The sequence below is a fragment of the Balaenoptera borealis genome (genome assembly GCF_965194805.1).
Source record: "Balaenoptera borealis genome assembly, chromosome: 4".
Classification (NCBI taxonomy): Eukaryota; Metazoa; Chordata; class Mammalia; order Artiodactyla; family Balaenopteridae; genus Balaenoptera; species Balaenoptera borealis.
Genome location: NC_138861.1, coordinates 107082799 through 107095401, shown reverse-complemented (window position 1 = coordinate 107095401; position 12603 = coordinate 107082799). Strand labels below are relative to the sequence as shown.

General features: G+C 39.1%; 1 protein-coding gene across 3 annotated transcripts in view; it reads right to left on the bottom strand.

Annotated features, from left to right (window-relative positions):
* Positions 1-12603, bottom strand: part of TAPT1 (transmembrane anterior posterior transformation 1) — a 65543-nt gene that overhangs the window by 18310 nt on the left and 34630 nt on the right. For all 3 annotated transcript variants that reach the window (XM_082389303.1, XM_082389304.1, XM_082389302.1), the window contains exons 4-7: positions 7934-8096; positions 5442-5577; positions 3797-3894; positions 3551-3620 (exon numbers count right to left, since the gene is read on the bottom strand). In XM_082389303.1, the coding sequence (XP_082245429.1) occupies positions 3551-3620; positions 3797-3894; positions 5442-5577; positions 7934-8096 (467 nt within the window). The remainder of the gene's footprint in view (positions 1-3550; positions 3621-3796; positions 3895-5441; positions 5578-7933; positions 8097-12603) is intronic.

Sequence of the window (12603 nt, the reverse complement as noted above, 5' to 3'; positions counted from 1 at the left end):
TAAGGTCAAATAGATTTTAGAAAAGCAGACTATTTCAAAATACTGTAGAGATTAATAAAAATTGATAAATTCTGGTAGATAAATGCAATTTTACACTATGAGGGACGTGAAAGGTGGTAAGTGTGAAGATTAAAAACACAATAAAAAAAGCACTCATTTATCAATCTAACTATGAAAATGAGGCTGCTATGTGGCTATTAAAAAATCCCACTATGTTTCATTCTTGTACTTTCACAATTTTATTTTTTGTACATTTAAATAATTTATAGAGATTTGACTTTTAAAATTTGAGCATCACTAAAGTACACCGAAATTCTGACACAGTTCCTCCGCAATAAAATAAAATCTTACATAAAGAAGTAAGATTTTTTAGAATAATAGATTCTAATAATGATAAGATGTAAATATGTTGTTGATTGAATGAGTTATCTATTTACAATATTAATAATGCAATCCACAACGTATTTACATCATATCTCATCTTCAGAACAGTTTTGACTTGGATTGAACTCGCATTAATTAAAAAGTGAAACGCCTACCAAAATGGGAATGTTTTCTCTTAATCTTTATTAATGAGCTTAAAAACACTGGTGATTAATGGTTTAAAAATATTTCTGATATTCAAATGATTAAGCTCCTTTTTCCTCTTCTAAGTCACCACTAACAGGGATATATTTTAACATATTTACAGTCACAATTTAAATGTGCAATGAGTGACTCTTTTCTTTCCAACAGTCATTCAAATTAATGCAGGTACACAGGCTTATGTTAAGAGAGTTAAACAGAATCACCCTGAGCTGGAACCTGACTTCAGACCAATGTAACTCCTGCAGGATCTTTCTGAAGGTACAGTTCACATTGTCAGTGGGTTAACAGCTATGTAAAATATTTCATTTTAAGAACCCAGGTCAGAAAGGTCTAGGTTCCATACTCAGCTGGGGCTTACAATGACATGATGTGGAAGAAAGGACAAAATGTCAAAAGTTGGGTTTTATTAACTAAACTCTATTTCGTGTGTCCTCAGGTAATTCCCCTAAAGACAATGTACAGTCAGGCAAGAAACTGAAAGGGATAAAGTCACTCTAAAATTTCCAAACCAAGTTTTCAACATTAAACTAGCATGAGGTACTAAATCTGATCCCATGCCGTGTACACGGCAGCTCGGTTTTCCAGGGAAATTCACAGGGAAAGAAATAGCTGGTGTGTGACCGGCAGCATCCTGTGGCCTGGCTCTCATTTCACAGCTGCTAATGCATGTGGAGGAGGCAATAAACTCAGTCACCACGTGAAAGGCAGGCGGTAGTGACTCCTTTCCTATCCCTTTAATATCTGAGCACCACCTGCAACATCAGCGAGACTGTCTACGACAGATTTTTCTTTTTCTTACTTGGGAACAGGTTTTAAAAGCTACCTTAGGTAAAATTAGTTTCTTATAAAACTTGAAGGGAGACAGAAGGGGGTACAATGCAGATCACCCTGCATTGTAACGTGAATTATTTTACCTCTAACAAAAAGCAAAACTCTTCATGCTGATTACTAACCATTTTAAGCCAAAATATACTTCTGAATTTCTTATAGACTCACATGCATTGCTTGATTAATATGCTACTGTTTTCAGAGTTTTCTTAGAACTGAAATATTGAATTCCTTATCTTTCTAAGCTAAGAGATTAAAATTTGGGGGACTTGTTTATAAAAGAAAGGAAAAAGGGATATTAATTATATCAACATACTGGCGATAAGGTTGAAAATCGTTCACAATCTCCTCCTCACGATACATAAAGACTGAAAACCCTTACAACTTAAAGATCTGCATGTCTAGTTTAAAGCTCTACAAAGAGTGCCTACTCAAACCAGGTTATTAATTTAAATAGAAATAATATGATTTCTGCTACAAGTGAAATTCTTGTAGTTGAAGCAATATATTCTAGAGTTAACTCCTGAAGCTGAGAAGAGCATGCCCCTTCCCTCCTACCCCTCCCCTCCTCTTTCATTTCAAATGTAAAGAGCTTGGCAGCACACGTTTGAAAGAATATTACTGCACAGAACGACACTGTGCCAAGTGCCCTTCAGAGCTCTGAGATCTAAGGTCTATCACTGCTCCACAGAATTGTCTAAAGTTTTTCATTAGTTCTTTCTGTTCCTTGCCTAGTTATCAAATCTCCTATAATTCTAAACACTCCTTTGCTTTAATATATTCATATGCCATTATTTTCCTTGTCTAATATATGTATAGCAAAATTTATGTACCGTGAAATTTTACTTTTAAGTGTACAATTTGATTGAGTTTTGATGGATGAACAAGCTATGCCACCATTCCCATAACTAAAATATGAACAGTTCCATCACGACAGTAAGTCTCCTTGCATCCCTCCCAGTCAACCCCACCCCCAGTAAGTAATCACTCTTTTATTTCTATCATCATAAATTAATTTTATCTGATCATAAACCTCATAAGTATGAAATCACACAGTACGCACTTATTTGTGTCTGGCCTCTTTTCACTCAGCATAAGGCTTTTGAGATTCATCCATGTAGCTGAATATACGCAGTTCTCTCTAACTGCTGAATAGTGTCCCACAGTGTAGATATACCAAAATTTATTTATCTGCTTTCTTCTTAATGGGAGGATTTGGGTTGTTCCCAGTTTTGGGCTATGGATAAAGCTGCCATAACAATTCTTTACAAGTACAAGTCCTTTTGTGAACCTGTGTTCCCGCTGGTGAGTGATAGGGTAGGTGAATGTGTAACTGTGTAAGAAACCGCCAAAAGGTTTCCCAGAGCAGCTGCAGCATTTCACATGCACCATCAGTGCGGGGCCCTCCCCAGCGCCACTGACACACACTGGCAGCCACGGGACCAGCCATGCCAGTGGGCGCGTGACCTCTCACTGGCTTTTTCACCCCTGTTCTCCACCACGGTGCAAATGGCAACATGGTGAAAGAGATAAGTAATGTCTTCATATTCTTAGGAAAACAGTTTTGACTTTGCAGACTCCCCTCCAGGGTTCCATGGGCCACACCTTGAGAACCAAGACACTGTGCTGCTATGATCATCCTAACTACGTAAGATAAGGTTTCTGGGGATAAATTCTGTGCCCTCACACATCTTAGAATTAGAAAGGAGGCAGTAAGGCACAACTGAAAAAGCCGAGAACGAAGAGCCAATCTGAGGTTTATCATCAGATTTCTCTCAGTAGCTAAGTGAGTGACCTTAGGGAAGTCAAATTACTCTCTGTTTCAACTTTCACATCTGTAAAATGGAATAATATCAGCTGCTCCTAAGAAATTTCTGGATCAGTGAGAAGCTTCTGAAAGTATGGTAAGGCGCGATACAAATACCTGTAATTTTTTACTATCTTAAACATCCTGAGATTACAATAACCAAAATAATAATAATAAAAAAACTTAGTAAAGATGTTGAGAGAATAAAAGAAAGCACTGCTTAAGTGAGAGAAAACAGTGGCCCGTAGGAAACGTGACATTAGAGTTTCAGAATGAGTTACAAAATAATACTGCATAAAGCTGCAAGTAGAATCTGATTGTACATACCGCTATTTGACATTTGAAAAAGATTGTTCTTTTCAAACTTCTTGAAAACACTTCCTTTAATTTCAACAAACTGAAATAGTAAACACAAATATCATCTTCATCATTAACGCAGTTTTAAAAATGGATATGCTACATATAAAACTTCTTAGAGAATAACATTTAGAAAAAATAACTTTTTCCCATTCAGAATACTGCTGTTAAAGTACCATATAACCTCAAAAATGTAAAATAAAATCTCATACTTACATTATTAGACATCATAATAGTAAGCAGGGACTTGTTGTGTGAGTTAAAAGCCACGTTGAGAGTTGTTGCCTGAACCATTATAAGGATTGCATGCAAAACTAGCAGTAAGTGATGTCAAGGAAAAAACTTGTCTGTTTTCAGTTTATATTAATAGATAATGCTATAAAATCTTGCAAGTTTATAATGGGGAAAAAAGATGACTATGCTTTCTAAATCAAGTCTTACGTAAGTATTTTATTATCTCTGTAATTTCCCTATTAGCTATAGTTGATATAAATTTGATGGGATAAGATGTATGCAACTCATATGAAACAAAACAAAAGTAGAAATGAATCCAGTCATTAAGACTGTGAGTCCTGGAAAACAGTCGTCTTGTTCTTTCTGGATCTTTGGCATTTGGTACAATGCTTGGGAAATAGGATCTCAGAGAAGTTTATTAAATAAATGGAAAAAATTATGGTAAATACTGAAAGAAGAGACCTAGATATATACATTGTGAATTAAGATAATTTGCATTCTAAAATAGAAGAGAACACAAAGTAAAAGTTAGTCTGGAACTGATTTTCCTCTCTGGTTCTGCAGGGGGCGGGGAATATAATAAGAAATGTCTGATAATTAAGATTCTTCTTCAGATGTCATTTTTGAAGACATCCACAAGCTGCAGAATTATACTCATATTACATATGGAATAGTTTGTTTAAATTAGAACAGTAACTTTTTACTTCATTATACTTGGAACAAGATTTACTCTCCACAGAAATTTTTCCCACATAGTCCTTTAACTTCCCAAATATTAATCCAATTCTTTCAAGCATTGCTCTTTCAGAGACAGTACAGAAAAAAAAATCACATGACACATTCCTCTGAACAAGTCCTGATCCCATATGGATCTTAAGTGTAGGTATGCATGTGTGTGTAAATATACATACACACACGTGCACACCGTGCTATATAGTAAAGCATTTACTCTCCAAAAGAAAAGCTTTCAGGAGAGGAAGGAGGGAGAAATAAAAGCTCAAAAATTCCTCCCTAACCAATTTCAAATTTTATTTCTAGATGAATTGTATACATTTTAAGCTGAAGGTTAAAACAAAGAATTCATAGGTTTAAAGATAACTTCAAAAAAATTCTAATATATGTATGAAAGTTATATAGATCTATATAAATCTAAAATATGTATAAACATACTATCCCTTTATTCTAAAATCCTTCCTTATAATCAGTTACACTGAGAGCAGAACTATTTTCTAGCAGTTCAAAGGGTCATGTACACATGAGACTCTTTAATTTACAATTACAGCTGACCCTTGAACAACATGGGTTTGAACCGCATGAGTCCACTTATATGCATATATTTTTCAATAGTAAATACTACAGTATTAAATGGTCCGTGGTTGCTTGAATCCTTGGATACACAGGGCTAATTATAAGTTATACTTGAATTAGCCCCTGTGTTGTTCAAGGGTCAACTGTACTATTATAAGCAATTTCTCAAAAGATAGCAGAGGGTTCACATTAGTCTTCAGGATATGGACACACACACACACACACACACACATCTTTAAATCTGAGAAACAGCTAACCAAATAGAATAATGTAAAATATGCATTGATGGTTGGAATTTCCGAGAAGTCTAAAAGGATACAGACATAGAGAACGGCCATGAAAAAGTGAGGAATCACCCCGATGTGTGCTGTTTTTCTTTCTTTGGGCTCTGTTGCTGTCCAATAGAGAGCATCTAATATATCTTGTCCAAATGATGAAAACAGACGATCTGCTACCTAAAGAGAAAAATTTTGTTAAGGTGTTTCTCAATATTCCATTTGAATATGTTACTAAAATTCAGAGGTGAACTCAAATACTGGAAATCTCACTTTTTAAATCCTACTAGAAGGTAGGCTCCAAAAGAGAGCAGGATCTTTATTTACTTCTTCACTTACATTTCCTTATTCTCTGACACACAATGAGTGCTCAAGTTCTGTATTATCTGAATTAGACTTTGTCTAGTAAACTCTGTTTGTGACAAGGAAAGTTTTAGTAGCAAAAATAAAAGGGAGAGGATACATCAAAATCACAGTTCCTCTGGTTTTAAAACTCTTTGAATTCAAATTCAGGATTCAAACTTAAATCCTTTAGGACAAATATATCATTTGACCCACTCTACTCACACCTAATATCGGTAAATAACAATAGCTGTAATTTGTTTGAGGTTTATCATATAAGAATATAATAAGCAGATTTGCTTCCTAAAGACATTTTCAAGTTCTGATCTCTATGAATACAGTATGATAAATAAAGAGAAGCACATAAAAAAAGAAGAAAGGAGGGCTTATCATTCAGGATTCAGTCACATTCTAAGAGAGGACCTTCCCAGACCATCCAGTCTTCTGTGGCTCCCGTGGTCTCTGACGTATCACCGTGTTCTTCTTCATCACGGTTATTTATTATTTCCAAATACCTCCTTGTTTACTGCCTCTCTCCCACCTGCAGCATATAAGCTCCAGGGGATTAGGCTTTGTTCATCTCTGGATCTTCGGGATCTTGGCATGTAGGGAGTGTTGGCTGAATATTTGCCGAATGAAGGGATAAATCGCTACCATTTAGGGAGCTCCTACCACATGCCTGGTTTGTCTCATGTAATCCTGGTAATTGCCCTAGTATCTCCCTTTCACAGATGAGAAGCTGAAGGTTAGAGTCATTCAGCAACCGGCGGCCATGTGCAGGATAACCAGGATTGGAGGTAGTTATCTCTATACTAGAGCCTGGACTCTTCTACACTATGCTGAAACCACTCATCAACTCTAGTCTACAAAGTGAATAAGTATTTAAGCCACTTAGATCAGCAATTCATGGGTCCTTCTGCTTGCCCTGTTTCCTAGTAACGGTAATACCACCACCTTGTGAGAGGGCTGTGTAAATCAGGAGGCGTCTGCCTTAAGTTTGGGAGCAGGGAGAAGCCCGGTCACCTGCAATCCCCCGGGAGGGAAGGCATGGAGATTAGTGGGGTGCTGGCACGGAGAGCCACCCACGCGGCCGGGGAGGACAGGAGGCCTGGGCTTTTCCTTCTGTGGGAGGGCGGGGAGGGCAGGATGGCTACTCGGCTTCACAAACCACACCCACACCTGATGGGGCGAAGCAAGTGCGTGGCCTACAACCAGGAAGCTGGGGTGTGGTTTTAAATCATCCCAGTCAATGAATTAAGGACTAACCGGGACGGCTAGAGTTCTGTGGCTTCTACGAAGAGATGGAAAGCCCCCAGCTGCCCGGGCAGCGCAGCTTCAGGGCAGAAAGGCCAGCAGCCTCCACCCCACCCCACGTGTCTACTAGCCAGGACAAGCCCGTCTGTGACTAATTCAAAAGACAGGTAGACCTTACTTGTATCCCCAAAAAGTAGTACAGGAAAGTACAAATTGAGTCTCAGAGGTTAATTATATAACCCAGGTTGGCTTACTATCTAAAAGACTTATTAAGTTTCTGCCTATAAAGCAAAGCATGTTTTTCTTTGCTTTGTGTAACCGTTAATTTACATAAATGCAGATTTTCATATGATGACTGCTTTAAAGCATAGCGTACTTGGAAGACATATTGTATTCAAAATGTTAAGTACTTAGAGAAACTGGGAAATTGTTTACCTGCTTGGTGTGAAAATTCAAAAGCAACTTAAAATATAAATCTACTATAGCCAACATACACATAACCCTAAAAGTATCTTCATAAATTTAAAAATTCTAGCAAAAAGTATACATGGGTTTCCAATGAATTTGCAAAATACGTTTCTCTACCATTTGACAGTTTACATTCTCAAGGGAGCACTGACTCAGAAATGTCTAGGCAGCAGGTGCCCCTCTTCCCTACTTGAGGACACATTGTGCCCTGGGGACCTGCTACCCTCAGTGTGTCCCAGGACTGGCAGCACAAGCACCATCTTGTTAGAAGACGCCCAGACCTACTACATCAGAATGTGCATTTTAACAAGGTCGCCAATGACCGGATGAACACGGGGGGCCAGAAGCACCATTACCAGAGCCTGCAGGAAAGTGTTCTGTTCTGGAAGGCTTGGAGCAGTGTGCCACCGGCCAGGCCTGTGCGGGCTGGGGCGCTGGACTGCCTGGCGGGGAAATGAGGGCCCGGACGCACCTCGAGCATATTGTAGATGATGTAGAGCTTGATGACGGACTGGCCCCTAATCAGGTGATACATCATGGAGTAGTCCACATAGTGCATCATGAAATAGCAGATGACCAAAATGACACCCTTCAAGATGTCACACACCTGGGCAGGCTGAAGCAAACGTCTGTCCCTGAAATATATGAGAAGAAATAAAAATATGAGTTTTACCTTCTGTGTTCTTGAGTAAATAATCTTCACTGGACATACAGTGGCAAACAAAGGTAATGGGACTTAGGTTGACCTTTTAAAAATTTCAAACTAACAAGGAAAGTTATCCTGACTACTCAACAGTATGAAATTTTCTGCCCAAGTAGAGAATATAAAATATTAAACCAGAATTACTGCTAGAAGTGGGGAACCTAAACAAGTGCACACCGAAGGCAGGCGGCTGCTGATAGAGTGCTCGGAAGCAATGGATTTCCACGAAGAAGACGCAAGCCTCCCACCTCATCGGAAAGCCCTGGAGCCCACTGGCTCAGCCCTTCTTACGCACTGCTAGCGTTCTACGCGTGGTGTTCTGCACTTTGCACTTTCTATTGAACAGCGTAACAGATCTTTCCATGTCAGTTCATTAGGAACTCATATTTACATGACAGCGCAGTGCTCCACTGTGTGGGTGTATCATAATTTACTTAACATATCACTGACAGGTTTCCAGCCTTCTGCAACTATAAACCATGATGCAATGTACATGTCATGCCGTGTCAGTGAAAGTGCATCTATAAGATAAAGTCCTAAAACTGGAATCTCAGGGTTATGTTCACTTGACATTTTGATAACAGCAGCTGCGCTGCCCTCTGCAGGGGTTGTACCAATTTACACTTGCACTAGACACCTGTAAGCCCACGTGCATCAATTAGCATTTGATCAACTTTGGGATCTCTGCCAATGTCACTGGTGAAAAATTGAATCTAGTAGTTTCAATGTTAATTTCTCTCATTAGGAGACTGACATCTTCTTTATATATTTAAGTTATTTATACTGTCTGTGAATTCTCTCCTCACATCTTTTTTTTTTTTTTTTATAACCTTTTTTTTTGTTGTTAATTAATTAATTTATTTTTTTATTTTTTGGCTGTCTTGGGTCTTTGTTTCTCTGCGAGGGCTTTCTCTACTTGTGGCAAGCGGGGGCCACTCTTCATCACGGTGCGCGGGCCTCTCACTATTGCGGCCTCCTGTTGCGGAGCACAGGCTCCAGACGCGCAGGCCCAGCAATTGTGGCTCACGGGCCCAGCCGCTCCGCGGCATGTGGGATCCTCCCAGACCAGGGCTCGAACCCCTGTCCCCTGCATTGGCAGGCAGACTCTCAACCACTGCGCCACCAGGGAAGCCCTCTCCTCACATCTTTCTCTTACTGGTTTGTAGGACAGCTTTTATATTACAAAAGTTAGCCGTCTATGACATGAGTCGAAAATACAGTTGCTCCTTAAACAACATGGGTTTGAACTGCACAGGTCCACTTATATGTGGATTGTTTTCAATAAATATGTACTTCAGTACTACGTGCTCTGCGACTGGTTGAGTCCATGGATGAGGAACCATGGATACAGAGGAATCTCGGACACGGAGGGATCGTGTATACGGAGGGCTGGCTATTGAGCATAGCGTCGGTGCCCTAACCCCCAGTTGCTCAAGTGTCAACTGTGGTTTTTTTCCTAATTAATACAAGCAGAATCATTCCTTACTTTTGAGGTCAGAGTATAAGGAGCTAAACCTAAATTGTGACTGGAAACGTCTTCCTAAGACACAGCAAAAAAATACATTAGAAAAGAAGAAATTTAAGACTTCTTTCACTGAACGAACGTAAAATTCCTGTGACAAGAATGGGAAAGGTGTTTTCTCTAAGTCGACTGCAGGCTGATTCCTCAAGATAGAAAATGCTCAGTCTCCTGCTTTGGCAGCTTTTACGTATGTATCGTACAATCAGTAAAAAGCCTGAATACTGGCATTAGGAGCTGCAGAGTCTCTTCATTTCTGTCCGTTGTGACAACACTTTAGGACCTACCTAAGGGGTGAGCTCCCTTTCCAGCGGGCTATTGGCGTCCTGAGCTCTCTACTTACTTGGTATTTCCTGGCTACCTATTCTCTCTGGAGCTCCTTCCTAGCCCTTGTCCACATTCAGATCGGGGGCTCTTTTCTTCCAAAGATCCTTGTAGGGTTCAACAAGGAACCCATAACTGCTACCCAGAACACTGCTCTGTAAGATAACAGTGAGGCATGCAATGCCAATTCTGCCAGATGTGTTACAGAACCTCACACTTGTTTTCTACAATACATACTGCATTGCGTACTACATTGTAGTATGCAGAGGTTTTCAGTCAGGTGTGAATTTGACCTCTTCACAGAGAGAATATGGAAATCTGCAAAAATCCTGAAAAGAGACAAATTCTGTGAAGACTGGGTCCAGGGAGGGCTAGCAGAGGATGAGAAGACACTGGGCTGAACCAACGAGCTAGAAGGAGAGATGGGTCAGAATAGTCCAAGTCACACCACGTGCCCAAGTCATACCACCATGGCACAATAAGCCGAGGGAAGTTATTCTTAGTAGTTGAAGTTGAAATCTTGGGAAAAACTGCCTCAAGGACAAAGCTGATCAATCTCTATCATCATTTTTCTGTCCCTTTCTGTCTCCAGTGCTGTTCCTCTCTCTCCCTGCAGACTCTGGCCCTTTTCTCCTCATGAAATCCAGAGTGAGCTGCATCTCCCATCTCCAAACACCTAGCCCAGAACACAGAACTCTGCCAAGGGCTGTTCAAATATCGAGGTAATTCGCTGCTGGACCCCAAGATAAAAAATGGAAGCGGTATTATATTTGTCAAGAGTTGGAGGTAAACATATTTTTAATTCAAACAATGAGTAGAGGAGACATTCTGAACACTCTTGGGCTCCTGGCCCGTGTGCCTGTCTCCTCTGGGATGGCCAGGGTCAACCCGAAGCATCAGCCAGGAGTGCACACCCACCTCCCCCTCAGAAGTGCTGGCACAGCTGAGCATATGCTGAAAAGCACAAATCACCCATAGTCAGGGTCCTTTGTGTTTAAGAACTAGAGGTCATGTTTTATGAACTAAAGAAAACGATATGAACAAAAAGTAGGGTGGTATTAATGAATCTGCATTAATTACCAAAAAGATTTAGATAACTAATTAAAGTAGAAATCTATACTTAGAGCTTTTGGTACTAGATTGGCATCTACTTAGTTAACTGATCTCAGTCAAAGCACTTTATTTAAGAGATAAAAGGATTTTTAATACATATCTGTCCAACTTTGTTTATAAACATTTGCAACGAAGGAACAGTGTGTTAGTGTATCTAAGGAGGAATATTATATTTGATACAAGTCATTGTTAGAAATTAGCTACCAAACACTGGAAAGCTGTCTCCCCAAATAACGTAATACCACACATTTTAAACCAAGATGATAATAAATTAAAATTTTTAAATTTTAAGTAAACAACTTTAATTTAGCTTTCTTTTGCTTAGGATTAAACCAGGCTGTAAAAATAGCGGAAGAGTTGAAGAAACACCTTATGCTACAATCCACAGGTCCTATGAGGCAGGCACCATTCTAGGCACTCGGCACGTATCTGTTCTAGTTTCCACGACAATCCTATGAGATCCTATGAGGAAGGTACATCACCATCCCAATTTCACAGATGATGCAAAGAGTATCAAGAACATGCCTGCAGCTGCATGGTCAGGAATTAGATGTGGGGGACCAGGGATCTGACCCTCTGCATCTGGCTCCAGAAGGCATGTTCTCACTCCCGTCTGTCGTCCCAGACTTTTCTTTAAAAGAACTTTTAAACTTACAGGAATCAGCAACTCAGTATCTTTTATCTTTCAGCATAATTTAATACTGTATAATTTATCACTGTACTGTCATCTCATATGGAAAAATTATTGTGCTAAAAACCAAAAATAGCTATAATTTTTCGTTTCTAAAAAGAGGGAAAAAAGGACTATTTCCACTGGATCTGTGCACTGCTTTCTGTGCACTCTCTGCTTTGGTGAAAATTTTCCATTGCTTACATCATAACTGGGTGCTACAGAGATGACTCTGATTTTCTCCTTAATTTCAAAATTAAGGGGATTTATTCAAATAAAAAAATAAAAGCAGAACTCTTAAGAAACAAGAGTCTTGTTTTCATATAAATTTCCCTGTAAATGAAAAAGGAAAGTTGCAAAAATTAAAAAAAAAATCGTTTCTAAGGGGGCATCACAGCTTCTCTGAGTAAGAAAAGATCTAACCTCAAAATAAGTTCAGCTGGTTAAAACAACTTGAATCAGTTCCAACATTTGTTTCCTTTTCTGCCAGGACATTTTTGGATATGATATATGATAAGTATTTCCAACTCCATAAGAAGCTTATCTACAGCCCTGCCAATGAACTCTGAATTGGTTTATGAACAATACTTTCAGGCTGAAGCTCTTGCTTATAAATGCCTGTTAAACGGTGGTTACTGGCAATTCGTTTTGCAAGCACTGAAAATCCCACACTAACACATAAACAAGTGGAGGAAGCTGTTGGACAAAGTGAAAAACCCACTAAATCTAATTTACAGCTGGCTGTCAGTTATCACAAGACAAGTAATATTAAACAAGATAGTCAACAGAACTTAAAAATTGTTTTAATTTTCA